Below are 22,576 nucleotides of genomic sequence, written 5' to 3'. Positions count from 1 at the left end.
GTGCCTTCAATCTTTCTTGATACAACTTCATTTTGAGTTTCCTAATTATTCTTATTACCCTTGTTTGCCCTCTTCTTCCAATTTCTCTATATCTTTCTTAAAGCTCCAACCTAGACAGGAGATTCAATGCAGGATCTCAGCAGAGCAGAACAAAATAGAGTCAGCATTTCTTGTGATTTAGAAACTCTGCTTTTGTATAGTCTGAGGCAATCTAAAATTGCATTCGCCTTTTTTTTTTGCTGCCATATCATGCTGATGCCTGAACAGCTGTTTTGCCATGCGCTCTTCCCACCTGAGATGCCAGAAAACTGTGCTAGCCTAAATCTTGCTGCTTACCTAATATGTTCTTACCTGAATGAATCTGTGCTGTGGTTCCACCCAGGTGGCTTTAACATGCAACAGTCTAAGAACCATGACTGGGGGTTCTCTCACTGAAATTCCAGTGTTCCTCAATGTCAATCCTGCCTCTTCTGCAAGCCCATCTGTCCTTACATTTTCCACGGAGCATGTCTTTGGCTACTGCCTAGTCTAGCGTGCATGCTTGCTTCTTTCAAAATCTTATCTGAAATTGTATAGGGTCTGAAATGGCATAGGGTCTGAAATGGCATAGGGTCTGAAATGGCATAGGGTTCCCTGCCTGAGCAGGGGGTTGGACTAGAAGACCTCCAAGGTTCCTTCCAACTGTTCAATTCTAATTCTAATTCTATTCCTAATTCTTATTCTATTCTATTCTATTCACACTGCAAAGTTCCTACCTCTCTCTTTTTCATATTTAAATTGCAGAATAGGCAGACTGCAACCAAGCTACCAAGCTCCAATTTCCACATCTTTGTTCCTATGAACCTGAACCATCAGTTCTTCATTGCCATCCTAGTTTCTATGGACCTATAGCAAAATCAGGGAACAACGTGAAGCAATAGAGATACAAGCCTTTGTGTGCAGGAAAGCAAAGGTTTGTGTTAAACAAGAGAACGTTGAAAGGGGTTGCAAAGGCATTCATGCGTATAAACATCTGGAAAAGCAAAGAATGGAGGCTACCCCTAAAAGAAAAAAACAAGTACTGAGAGTGATTCAAACATCCATCCAGTCAGACTTAACTTCCCTATAAAGATGGGAAGGACAAAAAAAAATGGGTTGGGGGGAACAACCAATCAGGGCCTGCAGTTGCTGGAGGCTGGACTGAGGCCCAATCTGGCTCCATTGCAAAAACCACAGCTATTCAGATAGGAATTTGTGAAATCAGCATTCTCGCTTGATGCATTCCTCTATGCAGAAGCATTCATGATCCTAATTTGGGTATAACTGTATGATTAGTTGCAAATCTATTAGACTCAATATTGTTAATCCATATTTAATTGAGGGATAATGATGGCAATGAGATAGGCCCTAATTGTTACAATCAAATCCCTCTCCTTGTCTGGGGTTTGCAAACCCCGTTGAACTGCAAGGGATCTAAACCTTTCCTAGATAAAGCATCAGAATAATTTGGGAGTGCCGTGCTTATCCTCCTGCCCCTTCCCACAATACCTCATTATATAATACAGGTATCATAGATCTGAGAAAATGTCATCTGATATACCAATTGTGATGCATCCTTCTCAATAAATAAAAACCCCAACTATTGGCCAGAGGTTTGGAAAACAAGCCTTCTTGAAAACAAATGATATCCATCATTAAGGATTATGGTTCCTTTTTTTCATCTCACTTACCTTTGCTCTCCCTGTCTGTCAGAGCCTTTTGTGAAGGTTTAGAATGTAATATAACTTCTGCCCCAATAACTCAGCAACTTCCTGCAGGCTGCCAGACTATAAATAGAGCTGGAGGGAGGATTCCTCCCCCCACCACATTTTAGATTCCTAACTGTACTTACCCCTTGGATGCTTTCTTATCTGGCCCCACACGTGCTTTCTCCATGCAAATCCTGACAGACATTTTTTCTTGGTTTAATAAAGAAGGCATTGTCCTACTGGAAACCGAACGCCATCTCCAGTCTTGCCTACAAATTCCTTCAAGCAAAAACTGAACCCTAAAATGCACTTTAGAAATGTTGCTGAAATTCAGCTAAGTGCTACATTTATTCCCAGGACTCCAATAACGTTGATGTGGTGCTGATCTCACCGGCAGAATTAAAACGTTTTACATCTTCACATGCAACTTCAGAAACATGCAACTGGAATTTAAAGCCAAGAAGCAAATTTTCCTTCAGGTTTCAAATGGTAAGAATCCCAACCACATATTTCTCACAGTTCAGATGTCAGTACTGGGAGTAAAGTAACGGTAAGGCAAAAAAAGGCCAATCATCAGAATCCCAAAAGGCAGAAAAACCATACTTGATGCTCAATTGGCATTTTGTGAAGAAAACCCAAGAAGCAAAGATAAGGGTGCTGATCAGACTACTACCTTGATTAAATGTTGTTAATTTAATCAATACAATCCAATCAAAATATTGACAGCTGTATAATTGGAAATTGCCACAGAACCCATTACAAAAAAGTTATTGTTTGCACTAATATCTATTTCTCAACTTGCAGCTCGGGAGAAATGAGGGCTCTACATTTACCGGAAAGGAAATGAGTTAATGTCCATTATAAAAAAAAAAACTGTTGTACTAAATGCAGAAAATTAAGTAGACTGTCAGGTCCTACAGTCATCTTCTACGCTCAAAGGTATTGTTGGCTATGTTATGTAACATCCATGGTCTTTATTAATCACTCCACATGGAGACTGGAAGAGTCTATTGTGATATCTTAATCTAACAGGGCTTGCTCCTGTTCACCTTCATTCGTTCACTAGCAACAACTAATGGTTGTTCCCTTAGGTACTCCAATTTGTTTTTCTTTCTGGAAGTCTCATAATTAGCCTCCTGCTGTGCACTAATGCCTAACACTCTGACTCCTTTGATTCTCCACTGACTCCAACTAAACTTGGATAATTTTTGATAATTTCTATCCTATCATAACCCAATAGCAGAAACAATCTGATATTGATTTCATGGGTGCAAATTGTATTCTAGATACCCCATGAATCGTTCCTGGAGAAATTACCCTCCACAAGCAACCAAGCACACACAAAGCTTTCTGGAAATGTGTGTGTGTGTGTATGCTTGTTGTATTCGGGTCTTTTCCCATGTAAGATTGAGATTGTCTTGGGCCCAAAACCCAGCCTGAAGATGGCGAGTGAGACCTCGCTGAAATGTTGCCAAGACAATCTCAATCTTACATGAGAAAAGACCCGAATACAACAAGACCAGCATACCTACACCCGTGAAAATATACAAACAAACACACACACACACACACACACACACACACACACACACACACACGTTTTCGTAGATTCACGGGTGTAGGTAGAGAGAAATTGTATATTTTCCAGAAATAACCAACTAGCCAATGTTTATACAATATGATGAAGCTGTGCTCCGATCCAGCAAATCTTGCATTTAGATTGTGAATGTTTTATCACAAAATGATGTATAGTAAATATGTCCTACCACATTATAACTGTAAACTATATTGTCATGCTTTCTTTATTCATCAGATCAAAAGAGACTTGAAAACAAATTATACAGCATATATTTCTGAGATTAGCACATTTGCAAACAGAATGTGTTGGAAGAGATATTTCTCAGGGAGATAACAAGAATATTTTGAGACACTGAAAATGTTCTGAAAGCTAAGGATGATTAAAAACCCAGCAAGGAAAAACAAAAAGCTTATCTCCTTTATATGTATATTTAAAAAGAATTTGTGTAGGCTGTAACTACCCATGATGAATTCTATGATCCACATAATAGAATTCAGTCTATCTGACACATAACTTGCCTTAAAATTCCTTACTAGTTCTAGTTCAGGATTTCTCAGTCTTAGCATCTTATAAGATGTGTGAATTTCAATTCCCAGAATTCTTCAGGCCAGTCACACTTCTTAAAGGTGCTGAGATTATTAAGAAACACTGTCTTAGCTAAACATCCTCCAACACACCTCACATCGCCATCTACTGGTTCATACATTGCTAAGTGAAAAAGTGCTTACCTCTTGCTCTCTTGTTTTCTGAGATTCAGATACAACTGTGGTGTCTTTGATATCTCTTTCTGGTTTTGAAGCTGTAATTTTCCCTTTTGACAATGGACTTTCAGAAGGTTTTGGAGACTCTTCAGCTAATTTGGGCAGTGGCTTTTCTTCAGATGGAGCAGGAGGCATTTTTGGGGGTGTTGTGGCAATTGGTAATTTGCTTTGTTCTGAAGTCCTGAAATGTGCCGGATGCCTGTCTTTAGCAATTGATGGTTCATGGTGTTGGGCTCCTCTCTGTTGCTGACCTCCAGCTTGGTGCCGGGGGGATCCAGTTGGCTGTTGTTTTGAAGTGGGCAGTGGCATTGGAGCAGGATCTCCTAGGCTTCCTTCTAGTAGCCTCTGAGTTTGGCAGTTCAAACACAGCCATTCGTTTTTCTGGAAAAAAGAAGGGAAAACTTATAATATCTGATTGCTTTGATTGAAACAATTATTCAATAAAAATGAATAATATTTCATTCAAGGATCGAAGTTGTCTCTTCTATGGAAACCAGTATAAACTCTTCTCTTACTGGAGAAGAAAAAAACAACTTGCTACTCTTCCCAGACACCCTGATCAGCAGAGACCACAATAGCAAATTAGAAACACAAATCTACCGAAAAACCACTCATACTAACCAGCAACAACCCAACCTCCCACAAGAAAAGCTGTGTAAGGACTTCATTTAAACGAGCCCAAACACACTGCAGCAACCCAGAACAGCAGAAAAAAAAGAACTGGAGCATCTATACAACACATTCCAACAAAATGGATACCACACAACTTTATCAAAAAGTCCCCGACCACTCAACCCAAGAGAGCACAACCAACACAAACCGTAAAAAGAATTACACTGCCATACAGTATATCAAGCATATCTCAGAAACCACTAAAAGGCTACTACAACCACATGGAATCAGCGTAACACACAAGCCAGCTAAAGACCTTCAAAACATCCTAAGCAAACCAAAAGAGCCAGCAACCCCAGAAGAAAAAACAGGAGTCATCAACAACATATAACGTAAGAACCGCAATAACCACTATGTAGAAGAAACAGGCAGAAACCTGGCAGAACATCAACTGGCAGTCAGAAGACATGATGACAATTCTTTAATTTCACAACACATAGACAGATTTAGTCATAGTTTCAATTGGGAAAATGTGACAATTCTAGACCAGGCCAAGTCCAAAAATTTCTAGAAACTTGGCACTCTGACAAATCAGCCACCAGAGGTAGACACATAGACATTAACAACATCTATAGACTATGCAAAAGAGACAATCAATCCACCCAAAAGAGAACAAAAAGACTCCAGCACCTCTCCACCAGTAATCAGCATCCAGCTCAGCATAGATTAACTCTAAGATTAACATCAGACCAACAATCAAGGAAACAATATTCCAATCAAGAAACTGCCAAAGAGCCATCAGTGAATAGCCCAACCAAAGAATTTCTAAGACCACCTCCATCAACACTAACAGGGCAAGCCATTAGAATATAAACTCACAGCAAACAGCACTCCTTATTAGTACTGATTGTTAAAATATTCATGACTGGGAGAGACATGGGAACAAGGTCAGCCAATGAATAGGCATAGCAACTAAATCAGCCAATGGGAGCTTAAAAAGATCTGAGTCTGTGCAGAGAATTGAAACAGAAACTTAAGAAGAAAGCAGTCTGCTGCTCTGATAAGTACCGTATATACTCGAGTATAGGCCGACCCGAATATAAGCCGAGGCACCTAATTTTACCACAAAAAAACTGGAAAAGTTATTGACTCGAGTATAAGCCTAGGGTGGGAAATGCAGCAGCTACCGATAAATTTCAAAAATAAAAATAGATACCAATAATGCCATTGCCCATTGAATAACATATACAGCCTGCCTGTGCCCATTAAATATATAGTAGCCATTGTAAAAATTTGCTCTGCATAACAAATTATTATCACACAATACCGGTGTATTCAATGAAATACTTCACTCACCTCATGATGCTGATGTCCCGCTGTGATGATGATGTCCCGCCTCCTATGACACACGGCACAGTGATTCCTATCATTGGATCACTGTACCAGAGGAGGTGGGACATCGCTATGTGGCTGCTTGCCATAACAAGGAGGAGGTGGGACATCGTTGCAGAGCGGCAGGAGGGGGAGGAAGGGGAATCGTAAGATAGCCCTGCATTACATTAGAACGTGAGGAGGGGGGATGGTGCGGTGCACGCTGCGCGGCAAACTGACACAGAGGGAGGGGAAACTCAGGGGCGCTGGGCCATTCACGAGCGTCACCCAGCGGCATGGCCCCGCCCCTTTTTCTCCTCCATTTCGGGCAAATTTTTCACTGACTCGAGTATAAGCCGAGGCGGCTTTTTTCAGCTCAAAAAGTGGGCTGAAAAACTAGGCTTATACTTGAGTATATACAGTAAACTAGCAGTCTGTCTGGGCTTATTTGATGAAATGAAACTAACTGCTTGTGTTTGCCTGTAACTCTCCTGCCTTGTGTTTACTTGGAAGAACCACCTGTTGGTATTGTACATTTATTCATATATTCTTATGTATATAAAGAAGTTAATGAATCCTGCTGCATCAGTTATATGTCTGTGCTTCTGGATTTGAATTTATGTAACAAACCCTGACACTGATGTTACCTAGTTAGGGTAATGAAACATCTGCAAGAAAACAAGCTCAGAGAGCACCAAGGACCCCTCATTTCAACCCTAAACTACAAATATTCTACTTTATTGGTACTCTTCTCTTCATAAGCTAAGATTATGGTATAAATATATTTTTCTAAACATAACATTCCATTGCATCTGTTCATAAGAGCTTACTGTTAACGAAACCTTATAAATGCAGACTTATCTAGCAATAAGACAGTGTATGCTTTACAGCAAGTAAATGCTGTGGTCTGCTAAATGCTAATTATCCAGTTTTTTAAAAGAAGAGAATGTTGGTACTGATACAAATCCTGCATTCTTACCACTGAACTACACTCCTTCTTTCAAGTTTGATTCTTAAATCTTACCTATTTGGATCCATTATAAAAGTGTCTCTGTTTCAGTCTCAGTTCACTAATAATGGCATGTGATGGGTTTTTAATTTCCAAATAATGTGCCTATCTAGGACAACCATTTAATTATACTTTTCAAAAGCAATTCAAATAGTTTTATCACAAAACAGCTACTACAGAAAATGTTGTTTAATTTAATTTAATTTAATTTAATACAGAAGCTCCAAGTACAGAAGCTGCTTTGTGATTTACAAGAAAAAATGAACAATCAACACCTTAAAAGAGTTCAAGAAACAAGTAAAACAAATTAACAACTATTCAATAAAAGCCAGTTCAAAAAGATGTGTTTTAATGGATTTAACTATTAATAAAGATGTTAAGCCCTCACCTCTGTAGGCCCAAATGCAATCTTCTCAAATACCCTTAACAAATGATCTCAATAAGCATGGCTCAGGTCCAAATAGCTGTACATAGGCCTTTAAAGATATTGACCACTCTGGACCATTTTGTCCAGAGATGAATTGCAACCATTTCAGTGCTTTTAACACATATGTAATATTGTTCCTCTGTACTCTTCCCGCAAACAACTGTGCTGTCAACTTTTGTACTATTGAGTTTTCTGGATTAGCTCCATATAAAGTGCAATATCATAATTAAACATGAAGTTTACACTAATGAACCACAATTTTAAAACTCTGCAAAGAGTGCAGAGAAGACCAGCAAAGATGATTAAGGGATGGAGGCTAAAACATATAAAGAATGGTTGCTGAAATTCAGTATGTCTAATTTAATGAAATGATAGCAGTCATGATAGCTGTCTTCCAATATCTCAGAGGCTGCCCCAAAGAAGAGAAGATAAAGCTATTCTCCAAAGCTCCTGAAGGCAAGACAAGAAGCAATGGATGGAAGCTAATCAAGGAGAGAAGCAACCTGGAATTAAGGAGAAAAATTCTGACAGTTAAAACAATTAATCTGTGGAACAACTTGCCTTGAGAAGTTGTAAATGCTCCAACACTGGACCATTTGTCTGAAATGGTGTAGGGTTTCCTGCCTAAGCAAGGGATTGAAGTAGAAGACCTCTAAGGTCCCTTCCAACTCTGTTATTCTATTCTATTTTTTTTTTAGACAGGGACCCTGGTGATGAACATCCAAAGTTGATAACAGCAACTGAAAACCACTTCCATTTCTTACTTTAATCTGAGAAACCAAAAACAATCAGATCCAGAAACACTCCATTGATGTATTTGCTTCTTCTGGGAGAGTACATTCCTATCCTACTAGACTTTTGGAATATTAGCTGTCTAGGACTTCCAGGGGACACATCTCCAAAAAGGTAGAGACAACAACTGTGGCTAGAAAGCTAGTTTTATGGAATCTCTCCAGAAAAGGAAAGGTTGAGAGATTACCCACATGTGCTCCAGATAGATGCTCCTCATGAGAAGTCCACAGGATAGTGGTCTCCTGCAGGTCTGAGAGAAGATGAAGGGTTTAGCCATCATGCTCACAACCGAGACAGAACATTTTAAGGATACAGAATTTGTTAACCTCACTTTCAAATCATTTTCAGAAACTGCCATTTAACTATCTTAATTAGAGATCTTCAGAATGATGAGTCTAAAAAGCCATGGACAATTTACATTCATTCTTCAACAAAAGAAATATTAATTGTAAGGTTAAGAATTTAAAGAATTGGAAATAAATATCAACTTGTTAAATGAGATTTTTATCCAGGAAAGTTATAAATGAATTAAGGGACCAGAGAAAAGTGGAACATTTGGATCTTTGCTATAATATTGATTTTTTTCCTTGCAAGCTCCCCAAATTTCCCCATTGACCTGTAGGAAGATATCAGTTGTAAATGAAGATCATGGGACTGCAGCAGTGCAGTTGCACATTGAACAGCAGCAGCAGCAGTTGTATGTTAGCCCATTTGAAATATTGATGCATTGTTTCACCCAGTTAAAGGTTACATCATGAAACTTTTTATAGTATAGCGCTGTGCTGGTGCAGCCGTTAGAATGCAGTATTTCAGGCTAATTCTGCCCACAGCCGGGAATTCAAGGTTGACTCAATCTTCTATCCTTCTGAGGTTGGTAAAATGAGGACCTAGATTGTTGGAGACAATATGCTGACTCTGTAAACTGCTTAGAGGGGGCTGTAAAGCATTGTGAAGTGGCATATAAGTCTAAGTGCTATTGTTATATACTGTATATACTCGAGTATAAGCCTAGTTTTTCAGCCCACTTTTTGGGCTGAAAAAAGCCGCCTCGGCTTATACTCGAGTCAGTGAAAAATTTGCCCGAAATGGAGAAGAAAAAGGGGCGGGGCCATGCCGCTGGGTGACACTCGTGAATGGCCCAGTGCCCCTGTGAGTTTCCCCTCCCTCTGTGTCAGTTTGCCGCGCAGCGCACACCGCACCATCCCCCCTCCTCACGTTCTAATGTAACGCAGGGCTGTCTTACGATTCCCCTTCCTCCCCCTCCTGCCGCTCTGCAACGATGTCCCACCTCCTCCTTGTTATGGCAAGCAGCCACATAGCGATGTCCCACCTCGTCTGGTACAGTGATCCAATGATAGGAATCACTGTGCCGTGTGTCATAGGAGGCGGGACATCGCTCCCGCGGCTGCACGGGACATCATCATCACAGCGGGAAATCAGCATCATGAGGTGAGTGAAGTATTTCATTGAATACACCGCTAGTTTACTGTTTTTCTTTGAAATAAATATTCAAAAACATTATTGGTATCTATTTTTATTTTTGAAATTTACCGGTAGCTGCTGCATTTCCCACCCTAGGCTTATACTCGAGTCAATAACTTTTCCAGTTTTTTGTGGTAAAATTAGGTGCCTCGGCTTATATTCGGGTCGGCCTATACTCGAGTATATATGGTAGTTAGAGACTTTCCACTGATTTGTTGGATGTTTTTGACTTCCCAGTCAAGCCTATGGTCTTGGTATCCATTAGTGGCCTCCTATTCAAGTCCTACAAATGTTTAACTCTACTTATCAGCCCTAACATGGTCAGCCTTGTGCTACTCCACAATAATCTTACCTACGTCTGTTTCTCTATCTTGTCTTGATGTCTACTAGGTTGAACAAAACTCTCAATTAGACAGAAAAACAAAAATACATTTTTTCCAATCTTGTAGGCTTCAAATGGGTTGGGATTTCATTTCCAAAATAGCTGGGAATTCTGGGAATTGTAGCTCTGACTCATTTGGTGTAGGAATACTTGAGTAATAGATAACTGCATGAAAATATAATATAAACCGCTCTGACCTTTTCAAAGATCAGTGGGATATGAATATAAATTAATAACATGTTCTTTGCCATTTATTTTAAGAGAATTATCCATTAGGAGCAGTCTACACTGATATGATCTTCATATTTAAACCTGTTAAATAAGAATAGAGAAGCTATGATTATGAGATATTGCTGGCTGAGCCAGTGGCCTCAGTGGGAATTGGAGTCTAATATTTATAGAACCCCAGTTCTGCAAACCAGCCCTATCTTGTCCTGTGTGCATTTTTGAAAGGTTCCTAATTGGTCACTGTAAGAAAGTCTATTTCGTGAAAGGTTGCCTGGTTTGATGCAGCAAAATATTTCTTATGCTTATATTAGGATTGTGCAATGTTTTGGATTTGATTTAGAAAGTACTTTGGAATACCCAGGAAATCTATTTAGATTTAAAGAACCACTTCTAGTTCAAAAAATGACACAAAGTCACACACAAATGCCACAGCACAAAGTCATACAAGGCAGCTGCTTTAATGAGCTACTAAGAGGAATTATGTTCATGCTCTTTAGCATGCCAAAGTACCTCTTTCTAATCACAACCTGTGCACCTGAGTTCTTATCATACTTCTTGAATGTTGGCAAATTCTATCACAATTATGACTGAAGCTGTACAGTAGAGTAGGTCTCAATATCCCAACTGCAAAAGGGATGATAAAAGGGATCACTGAAAGAAAAATCTTGACAATTCCAGTTCTGCAGGAAGGAAACATTGCTTGGACTTATGCCCAGTCTGCTTCATAGTTGTTCGGACAGGTTAGTTGCTTAGGTGCAGGGCTGAAATCCAGCAGGTTCTGACGGGTTCTGAAAACGGGTAGCAGAAATGCCACCTCTGGCTGGCCCCAGAGTAGGGTGGGAATGGAGATTTTGCAGTATCTTTCCCCTAGAATGGCGATGGAATGGAGATTTTGCAATATCCTTTCCCTGGAGAGGGGAGGGAATGGAGATTTTGCAGTATCCTTCCCCTGGAGTGGGGAGGGAATGGAGATTTTGCAGTATCCTTCCCCTGGAGTGGGGTGGGAATGGAGATTTTGCAGTATCCTTCCCCTGGAGTGGGGTGGGAATGGAGATTTTGCAGTATCCTTCCCCTGGAGTGGGGAGGGAATGGAGATTTTGCAGTATCCTTCCCCTGGAGTGGAGAGGGAATGGAGATTTTGCAGTATCCTTCCCCTGGAGTGGGGAGGGAATGGAGATTTTGCAGTATCCTTCCCCTGGAGTGGGGAGGGAATGGAGATTTTGCAGTATTCTTCCCCTGCCACGCCCACCAATCCACACCATGCCACGCCCACAGAACCAGTAATTTTTAAAAAATTGAATTTCACCACTGCTTAGGTGGAATGTATTTTTACTTGTAATATTTTCCATTAGCATAGTATCACAGTTTGAAAGGTAATGAAATGGAGAAGAAGGAAAAGCAGTGAAAGAAATGTTATATTTTACCTGTTTACTTGGATCAATAATCCCATTCACTGGTTTTAGATTTGCAGTGTATGTCTCGAACAATGAATGCAAGTACAGAAGCAAAGGTATATTCAAAATCCAGACAGGGAGATTTCTTATAAAGATAAGCATGAATATACTGATCCAATAGAGATATTTTCTTTGTGTCTGCCTTTCCCTTTGGTATTGATCTATGCTGCTTTTTTGCTTCTACAGAGAAGTTGTTGGGCCTTTCAGTATTTATAATGGGTTAGAGGTATGCAATACAGCAAATTCTGTCTTTTGATTCCTGAGTATTCTGCCTGCCATTCTACTATAGTGCGGAAATTATTTTTCTGACTAAAATAGTGCGCTTAACATTTTAAATAACTTTATACCTATAAAGGATATGGTTGAATGCATGCTTTGACATCCCTGAGATTCCGAGGCGGAACTATTGAGAACATAAAGCAACCCTTTTTCTGCCTCAGCTCTATTGTGCAGGAAGGTAATGCTGAGTTAAAATGACAGGGCAATTATTCTGAAAATCCTGCTGTATTCATTCTCTTAAGGGATTATTCCCTTCCCTTGTTTCAGGTCAGTGCTAAGATCCAGCTCAAATGTCCCAATGCTGCAAAATATGGGAGGAGATATATATTCTTGAAGAGATCTATCAGTACTTATATTAAAAGGTCTCAAATCCAAAGAACTGTCAGATCCAGGTCTCCCCTTAAGTATTGAAGTCAACTGGGTGGCTTCGGCCCAATCACTCTCTTTCAGCTCAACTCACTTCATGGGATTATTGTTGTGGGCAAAATAGGCGGGAGTAGTATTAGTATGTTTGCTGCCTTGAATTATATAGGAAAAAAAGGTGGAATAACCATATTGGACAGATGAAGTTTGAAGTTTTATTTTATTTATATGCCGCCCTATTCCCTAAAAGGGACTCAGGGTGGCGAACAACTCCAACGGGAAGGGGAACATACATATACAAAATAGACATTTAAAATAACCAACAACCACACCTGTCAAGAGGGGAAGGGAGCTCATCAACCCCAGGCTTGCCGACACAGCCAGGAGAGAGGTGAGGGTCCGAATCTCTGCGGGGAGTTCATTCCAAAGGGCCGGAGCTGCAACAGAGAAGGCCCTCCCCCGGGTGGTAGCCAGATGGCATTGGCTGGTGGATGGAACCTGGAGGAGGCCGACCCTGTGCGATCTAATGGGTCTTTGGGAGGTAATTGGCAGCAGGCGGTCTCTCAAGTACCCAGGTCCAATACCATGAAGGGCTTTATAAGTAATAACTAGCACCTTGAAGCGTATCCGGAGACCGATTGGAAGCCAGTGCAGCTCGCGGAGGATAGGTGTAACGTGGGTGTATCAAGGTACACCCACAATCGCTCGCACGGCTGCATTCTGGACAAATTGAAGTCTCCGAATGCTCTTCAAGGGCTGCCCCATGTAGAGCGCAGATCCCAACAAAGGAGTTGGGTGAAAAGTATTTTTCCCATAAACAATATGGTGAGGCATAATTTGCAGAAGCCCATACCAGATCACTCATTGCTAGGGTCAACAAGGACCACATTAGGTGTTGGGGTTAGAATGGAATAAAAGAGTTGGAAGGGAGCATGGAGGCCTTGAAGTCCAACCCCCTGCCTAGGCAGGAAACCCCACACCAGTTCCTGGACATCTGGTGACAAATGGGTTATGGGACTCAAGATTGTTGCCTGAACAACCAAAGTCAGAAAGTCTAGGACTATTAAAGAAAAGTTATTTACTTGCTGCAGATAAATAAAATCTGAAAATGATCTGTTATCAAGCAAATCCAATGAGAAGTTGATATCTGAAAAGATTGTACCAGTTATGGAAAGAACAACATCCAGAATCAGAAATAACAGAATAGAGGTTAATAGATCAATGTTGATTTATAATACAAAATAAAGTATTCACATAAATTGAATTAGAAGAACTGCAAAAGTCTGTCTGAGGCAAAGAAATCAAACCCTTGCTAGAAGTAGGTCAGACTTAAGGGGCAAATCAGGGCAAGTTGGCTGTAGAGAAGGCCAGTACAACTATTAAATAAAACAAACATTGCATCTTCTCCTCTGCCTTCTCTTCAGAAAGAATAAAGTCTTCTAATTAAAAAAACAAAAGATATTAAAATATGGGGAAAATGGACATCTAGAAGAGGACAAAATCAACACTATAAGGTTACCTGCATTGAAGCTTGTTCTCAAAAATCAGCTAGCACAAGTATTAAAAGACACAATATCATAATATCAAATATAAACAGCTCACTGCAAGAAACATACTAACTAATGTACAGTATTTCTGTAGTTATAACTGAATTTCTTGGATGCAAAATCAACAAAAAAAGGAAAAAAAGCTACACAATACTCCTTCAATATGGAAGATCAGATTGGAAGAAAAAGATCAGCATGCTAACAGCAAATGCAACCAAACTGGTACAGATCCTAATGGAAGCCAAGATCTGCTCCGGGGAGACATCCTTTTATAGCCACCAACAATTATATTATGTTATATTAAATCATATGAGATAATAAAATTATTATGCTATAGAGAAATAAGTACCTTGCTCTAATCTTCTGAAAAATAAAGAGAGGGAAAGTACACATTAAGAATTATAAAATCTTTTAAGGTTAGGGTCTAAATATAAAAGGAATCTTCTCACCCAGCTCCAGTCACTATTCATCTACACTACTCCTGCACATTTCTTTGTTGCCTCAGCTGTCCCAGCTTCATGGCAGCCATGATGGTTGCCTCTTCTCCTCCTCGTGGATGAGAGGGAAGAAGCCCTGAGTCAAGCAGGAGAGTTGCTGCTCTCCGCAACCTGCAGAGGCACCCCTCTTCTCTTCACCACCCCTACAGGGTGGCTTTAGCTCCTTTCGGAGCTCTCCAATGTGGAGAACCTGGCATGGGAGAGATTATTAGATGGAAAAACTGGAGGTTGAAAGATGGTATTATTAGGTATATTTAAATAATAGGAGGATTGGTACTAGAATGGCGTATTGTGATTTTGAATAAACAAACAATGAAGGACTATGTCTTAATATAAACATGTGCAGTATGTTATGTGTAGTAATCATTCATATGTACCCATGTCAAAGCAATTAATATAAATCCAGCAGGATATCTGATTTGAGTTATGATTAAATACTAAAAATTTAATAAAGGACCAATGAGATGATTAATTGTTAGGAGAATGCTGAAAATAGTAAGACTGGAGATATAGACATGGTAACTGGAAAAAAAAATGTTAAAATGTAGATTTAGTTCACTTATGGAATGGCTGTATGATTTGTCTAACATGTATGTTAAGATTGCACCTGGCCTGATAACTGAAAGAATGTTATTTAAGAGTTTGTCTGTACAAAGGGAAAGGTATTGAAAGTGATTACAAAAACAACAAGGAGATTGTGTCTGAGAAATTGTTTGGCTAAGCCTTGTCTGAAAGACTATAAGAGTGACAATGAGAAGAGTTTAGAAAAGTAGTGCAGCTTTATGTCAGGCAAGATATGCGCAGACCAGATTTTGCTCTTTAGCAGGATTATTGAGAAATATATGAATTTAAGAAAGGGCTTCTTTTATTTCTGGAAGGAAGGAAGTCAGGAAGGAAGTCAGGAAGGAAGGAAGAAAGGAAGGGCTCCTTATTCCCTCATGGCACAACAGAATCTGTCACTGCTACCCTTGTGTGAGGATAACAACTTTGCTGACCACATTTTTGAGACATGGTACAATGACAGCTGGGGTGGGGTGAGGATTCCTCCTTTCCCCCCATCTGAAGGACAGGAAGAAAGCCCATTGCTGGAGTATTGGGAGGAGACCTAAAACTTAATCCACTGATCTATTTCTTCCCTAAAAGGAAAAAGTCATTAAGTTAAACTGCTAACTAAAATAGCTCACAATACTTCATTCTATAAGTATTGGGTGTGATAAACTGGAAAAAGAGTTAGAGTGAATCCTAAAAGCAAGGATCTCTATCCAAAGTCTCTCAGATCCTTGCATGACTGGGGCATTGTCACAGCATTTTAGGCAAGAAAATATTATTTTTCTTTCTGGTGAAAATGCCATGCTGTTATAATTTGTTACAGCACTTGATCAATACATTGAGATTAGAATTTCTTGGTCAAGTTTGATTCATAACGGACTAAACCTGGCTACGACCCCCTGGATACATGAAAATTGATTTCAAACTGCCTGCGCTCTACATGGGGCTACCCTTGAAAAGCGTTTGGAGACTGCAGCTAGTCCAAAATGCGGTCGCACGAGCGATATTGGGTGTACCGAGGTACACCCACGTTACACCTATCCTCCGCGACCTGCACTGGCCAATTGATCTCCGGACGCAATTCAAGGTGTTGGTTATTACCTTTAAAGCCCTACATGGCTTAGGGCCAGTGTACCTGCGAGACCGCCTACTGCCACATACCTCCCAGCGGCCAGTGAGATCCCACAGATTGGGCCTCCTTCAGATGCCGTCTGCCAGACAATGTCGGCTGGCGGCTCCCCAGAGGAGAGCCTTCTCTGTGGCTGCTCCGACCCTTTGGAATGAGCTACTCCCAGAGATCCGGACCTTATCCACTCTCATGGCCTTCAGGAAAGCTGTTAAGACCTGGCTATTCCAGCAGGTTTGGGGCTGTTGACCTCACTGTTGAGGTCCAGCCCCGATTAGAACGAATGCATGTGTTGTGTTTTTAAATCTGTCTTTTTTATAATTTCTTTCTTCCTCTTCTTTTTGTAAGGCGCCCGGAGTCCTTCGGGATTGAGCGGCATATAAATTCTATTAATAAACAATAAATAAATAAATAAATAAATAGGTTTTTAACTGGATCCCGAATATAACCATACACACATACAAACTCCACAGGCATGAATTAAAGAGCTATTGCAACAGAAGTATATATGGAACTTCATCCTTTCAGCCTTGTTTATGTTGTTCCTCCATTGCCTACTTCTCATGGCCAAGAAATTAGAAACTTCTGACAATAATGATAGCAGGTGAAAGAGAAGGCGAAGAGAAGGTGGTTGGATGGTAAGACTTCTTCACCACATTTTAGCATAGGAAGCACCCAGAGCAGGTCTTCAAAGATGATCCCTGGATATCTGGGAAACATTCAAGGCACAAAGGTCCTGAAAGAAGCCTCTCTTCTGTTACTGGCACTATTTTTATGCATGAACGTTTCTCTGATTTCTTTGGTCTAAATGACACAGTTAGATGGGAGGTCTACTTGAGGAAGAAATGGAAGCCCTATATGGGCCAAACGCCCAAGCATAATAATAGCACTATTAAGGAAGATTACACTATTTCTGGCTAGTTCACCTTTTCCTTTGAAAATCCTATATTATTTTCATATGTGTTCTCCTTTAAATTGTGTGTTACTATGGCTTTGGATAACTTCACCAGGCTCTGTCTAAAGCTCAGTTCTCACGTTCTCACAGCTAAGGAAAAGCTGCTGGAGTCACTTAAGTCCATAGCCTCCTTTCCCCCCAGAGTCCAAAAATGCTGACCATATGACAATTCCCAGTTGGAATCCACTAAACTTATTTATGCATTTATTTAGTACTCTATTCCCTAGTGATTTCAAGACACATTCATTCAATTGTGCTTCAGGTAACGGAACAATTAATGCTGTTGATGACTCTTTTTTGCAGGCGATCCATTAGTTCCTGCTGTGTGGTGAGGTTTGTTATCGTGATTATAGCCTTCTCCTGGAGAGAAGAAGCCAGTGCTAATCCTCAGGGAGACGGATGGTACTATGGGAATTCAGAATAAAAATAGCCCATTGAAATAAAGAGAGTTGCCATGGTGACTGGAAAAATAAAAATGCTGAGATGGACAGGCAGTGGAATGAAAAGCTACATTTCATGAAATTAGCTCTGTACCATTTCTGTAGTTACACAATGCATGAACTTCCATCCTTCCTCAACACCTGTTGAAACCACTGTAACACAGTCACATACTTCCTATTAGGCACTGTGTGTGGTAAATTGTTGGTTCTCAGACTTGATTCATTCACATGACTAATTGTATTGTACATGAATCCAAAAACATAAGCAACATATAAACACATCCTGTCTTTCCTAATTTTCTAAGTGAAGCATTTAAAAAAAAATGCATTGATTCTCAATGAAAGCCAAAAAGCCATTGTAGGCTAATATATCATGGACCATGCAACCTAGCAGTTTCCTGAGATTCCAGGCATTACCAATCTACAGAAACTGCATGGATTGTCCTACTAGTTAATATTGCCTAGAGACCAGAATACCAAGAACATCTCATATGTTATGACAAATATGATGAGGAACACAAAATGCGAAGAGGTATATTGTACATTGAATTGTTAGGTACATGTTCACAGAAAGAAATAACAACTATTTGACACTACCCATTATGGAGGAATGTTTGGTGAAACTAATAGCTATAAACTAACTATAAACTAATTTTGATTAGAGAAAAGAGACTATCTACATTTATTGGTGACTGGAAATCTCTTTGGGTGGAAAAAAAATGAACTTGTGATTTATGGCTTTGATGATGAGAGAGGATAGATCAGGGCAGAGGTGGGTTGCTCTCAGTTTGGACCGGTTCTGGAGAAACGGTAGTGGTAATTGGGCATGGGTTGCCAAACCAGTGGTGATGGCTGGCTGGCCACGCCCCAAAACTGGCCCACTCCGATGCTCACTCTGCCTCACCTTCACCATGTGCATCCACAGAACTACCTCCTTCTGCCTACACACAGGTAAGCATTTGCACTAGCATAGCCCCCTCCCCACCGACCAGTGTCTCCTGAAGCTGCCACCATTGCAGCTGTGGCGGGGACAGGGGCAGCATGCTGGAGCGGGTGGCAGCGACAGGAGGGCAGTGGCAGAGGGAGAAGAGGGCAGTGGCAGCAACAGGAGAGGGCAGTGACAGCATGAAATGTCCAGGTTTCGTTTGGATCTGGGGCCCACTAAGAAGCCGCTCAGCTTCATCAAATTCCCGCTTGTGCCCTGCAGTTGCAATACTGTGGCCCAAAGAACCACACAAAGACAATTCTGGATTGTATCAACAGATCCTGCACCAATCCTAACAGCTCTGAAGTACTAAATGTTATTTGTTTGTTAGATTTATTTTATGTCTTTCCTCCAGAAGTTCCTCCACTATGCCCCAACCAATTCAGCCACCGCTGATAAATTCCCTGAAGGAATGAGGCAGGAGGCGCCTGAGGTGAGTCAACAGCAGTCTTTATTAACAGAACAGTCCAACAAGCAAGTTAGGGGTAGACAGGGACCTCCCCCCTGCTTGACAGCTATTTATACGGAGCTGTCAAGCAGGGAGGCCAATAGCCGCGCGTCTGACAGCCCGCGCTCAGCCATGCCGTGCCAGAGCCAATCAGGCGCAGCCTGGCTGTTGCTGGCTGTCATTCGTAACAGCGAGGACTAAACAACCGCCTCTCCTTTTTAGGCAGGTACCTCTTCCTCTTGCAAGTTCGCCTCGGCCGGGCTGAGCTCTTGCTCACTTTTGCCGCTGTTCATTGTCTCTGTCCCAGGCTCAAAATGCTCTCTTCAACTCTCCACAGCACGTCTAGGCTGAGGGGTCACAAATGGGCAGGCACGGTGGAGTGAGGTGAGGCACTACAATTTTTTAGAACCCACTACTGGATCAGGGCTGTCAAACTTGCGGCCCATGGGCCGGATGCGTCATGCACTGGCCACACTCAAGCCCAGTTTAGCAAAGGGGGGGGGATGAAAGTCCCGATACCTCACATGACAATGTGAGTTTGACACCTCTGGGGTAGATTATAGAAAGAAGAGCATTATGATGTAACTTTAGAGAGAGGAGTTAAATATAATTGTACTTTTGTGTACTGTTGTGATGAAATTTGGAAACCATTTCTCTATAACTTTCCCCCCCCTATTTTTTTCAACTTTTCTTGTACGTTTTTCTTTCCTTTTGTTTTCTTTCTTTTTCTTCCTTACATATTAGTTCATATTGTTTTTTATCTTCTTTTTTAAAAGCTTCAATTAAAAAAAGAAAAGTATGATAATTTACTACTTTACAGGTTCTTATTCAAGAATATCAAAGTGTTCCTAAGCTAATCTTCCTCAAAAGGGTAGGTCACACATATGGCAATATATCTCTGGATAGCTTTTCTGGTAACTTCAGATGAAACATCCGAAATAGAAGCAGTCAGAGCAAGTCAACAGAACAGACTCATCTACAAGTAATAATCATTAGCGCTGATGTTGCATGAATATTTAGATATGTCTGTTCATGGATCATTCAAATTAAGTAAATTACTAGATAGGTAATAATTAGGTTTTGTAGTATGATTTCTATTCATTACAACTAAGCCTCTTATTTTTATATTGCAATCTGAGGAGAAGGTTTAGGCTTAAAAAGAAAGAAAGGTTTTGTAAAATCATGAGGTAAGTTTTGAATCAGGTATACTCTGATTATGTCAGTGTCTTAATACCACACTACATTTGGGGAGAACAAAACTTACTTACGAGCAACTGATGATGGGAAGTGACTAAGGTAAAATCCACCACTCAATTTTATAAACATTATCTGTACTGTCAGGATGATAAATGGTTTGATATCAGACTGTAAGACTTACGTTCCTGAGCCAACCCATTCATTCTCACTGTTATACATAAATCCAAAGAGATACTTCCAGTGCTTATAAGCTTTTGCTGGTTTTATTCTAAGTTTATTATGTTGCTTTAGCCCAGAGATGTCAAACTCATGTTGTCATGGAGTTGTCATGTGACATGTTGGGACTTTTCTCCCCTTTGCTAAACCGGGCATGACCAGCGTGTGACACATCTGGCCCACAGGTTGTGAGTTTGACAGCCCTGCTTTAGTCTATTTAGAATACCTCATTCCTCTTACACTGTGAACATATCCTCACATAGCAATCCATAAAGACAGCTAATGGGGACTACAGCCAAGAAATTAAAAGACACTTGCTCCCGGGGAGGAAAGCTATGGCAAATCTAGAGAGCATACTAAAAAGCAGAGACATCATCTTGCCAACAAAAGTGCGTATAGTCAAGGCTACGATTTTCCCAGTTGCAATGTATGGCTGTGAAAGTTGGACCATAAAAAAGGTTGAGCACCAAAGAATTGAGGCCTTTGAACTATGGTGCTGGAGAAGACTCCTGCAAGTCCTTGGACTGCAAGGCGATCAAATCAGCCAGTCCTAGAGGAGATCAACCAGATCCTGAAGAAGAAACTTTGGCTACCTAATGAGAAGGAAGGACTCACTGGAGAAGAGCCTAATGCTGGGAAAGATTGAGGGCAAAAGAAGAAGGGGACGACAGAGAACAAGGTAGTTGGACAAGGTCACCGAAGCAGTTGGCATGAGCTTAAATAGACTCCAGAGGATGGTAGAGGACAGGAAGGTCTGGAGGAACATTGTCCATGGGGTCGCGATGGGTCGGACACGACTTCGCAAGTAACAACAACAACAACAATAAAAAGACAGCTAACCCGTTAATTAACTTCAGTCATTCCCATGAAACAGTAGCTATGGCAGGAGTTTTCCTACTATGTTTTGTTCTGTGAGAATTGAATGGGGTTCTGGGAAAGAATAAGGACAAGCAAGCAAACAAATAACTGAAATGCAGCCATTTTTGTACCACTACAAATTTGTTTCTTGATCAGGAGTTCCAGATTTTTTTCCTTTAAACTAGCAGATTCTAAGCATGAAAAGTTTGAAAACCTCTGGACTAGCACATATATTTCACTTGCAAACATTCTAAGCCAATCTGATTTGTTTAGTTTTAGACACCAAAAACCTCTAAATCAGGAATCAGTTTGTTATTACTATGATGGCAGAAGTTAACTCATATGTGATTTCATTATATTGAAAAACTTTCTAATTGAAATTCTTAGTATTATTTATTTCCAAAAGCTGCTATTCAATTGAGTATCAAGCTCTCTACTGTATTGAGGAAAGACCAAGTGAAGATAATAGAAGTGTGCCAGTTAGAAATAAAAATAGAAGCCTTTGTCCACTCGCTTCCTCTTTAATTAAATTCTAAAGCTAGAAACATTTGAGAATGTGTAGGTTGACCTCAAAAAGATTATTTCTTACTCAGTTTTCCGGATACCATTAAATATAAGCATCCTGATCAAGTGACAGTGCTTCGCTAGAACTGAGTAGCAGGAAAATATTTTCTTTTCAAAATGATCTCCATTATGATAAAAGTTTATACATATTTACTCTTTCAACTACAGAAGAACATGCTCTCAGTGAAGTCCTTGGTGCTCCTTGAACTTGGTTATTTTCTTGAAGATGTTTCATTCCAAGCCACGACCTATGTTCCTGTTAAAGAAGTGATGTATTGAGGAATTATTTTTCCAAAGTGTTTTTCTGTACTGCCCTCAGCTTGATCCATTGCATTTTCCAATTTGGAAAAATTCTGGTTTCTTATGCTGGTTTCTTTGCTCTTTCAAAATTTGGTCCTGTTCAGTTTATGGAGACTTGTCTTATTAGTAGACCGAGGGACAAAGTCCTCAACAACTTAGCATAATTTCTTTCTATCATTCTGTTGGTTTGAGAAAAATAAAAAATGGAATATAATGCCCCCAGTATTGTACCTGTAGAATTACCAATTTAAGAGCGAAGATGCAAAATGTCTCCATACTTTTCTTAATCCTTCTGCTTCCCAGATATGTAATAAAATATTTTCTACATCTAGTAGATATGATTTGCATAATTTCAAAACCTGCCATAGGACCTTCTTAATGCAATACTACTAGAGACTACTCCGTAAAACAAAATGCATCCTATAGAC

At 40.2% G+C, this 22,576-nt stretch overlaps 1 protein-coding gene across 1 annotated transcript in view; it reads right to left on the bottom strand.

Moving 5' to 3' along the window:
- The window catches only part of BSN (bassoon presynaptic cytomatrix protein), a 175,605-nt gene that overhangs the window by 25,379 nt on the left and 127,650 nt on the right, over positions 1 to 22,576 (bottom strand). Inside the window, exon 4 of the mRNA XM_032239080.1 lies at positions 4,035 to 4,448. Coding sequence (XP_032094971.1) covers positions 4,035 to 4,448 — 414 coding nt within the window. The remainder of the gene's footprint in view (positions 1 to 4,034; positions 4,449 to 22,576) is intronic.

This window comes from Thamnophis elegans, chromosome 2 (genome assembly GCF_009769535.1).
Source record: "Thamnophis elegans isolate rThaEle1 chromosome 2, rThaEle1.pri, whole genome shotgun sequence".
Classification (NCBI taxonomy): domain Eukaryota; kingdom Metazoa; phylum Chordata; class Lepidosauria; order Squamata; family Colubridae; genus Thamnophis; species Thamnophis elegans.
This window is presented reverse-complemented; position numbering and strand designations above follow the sequence as displayed.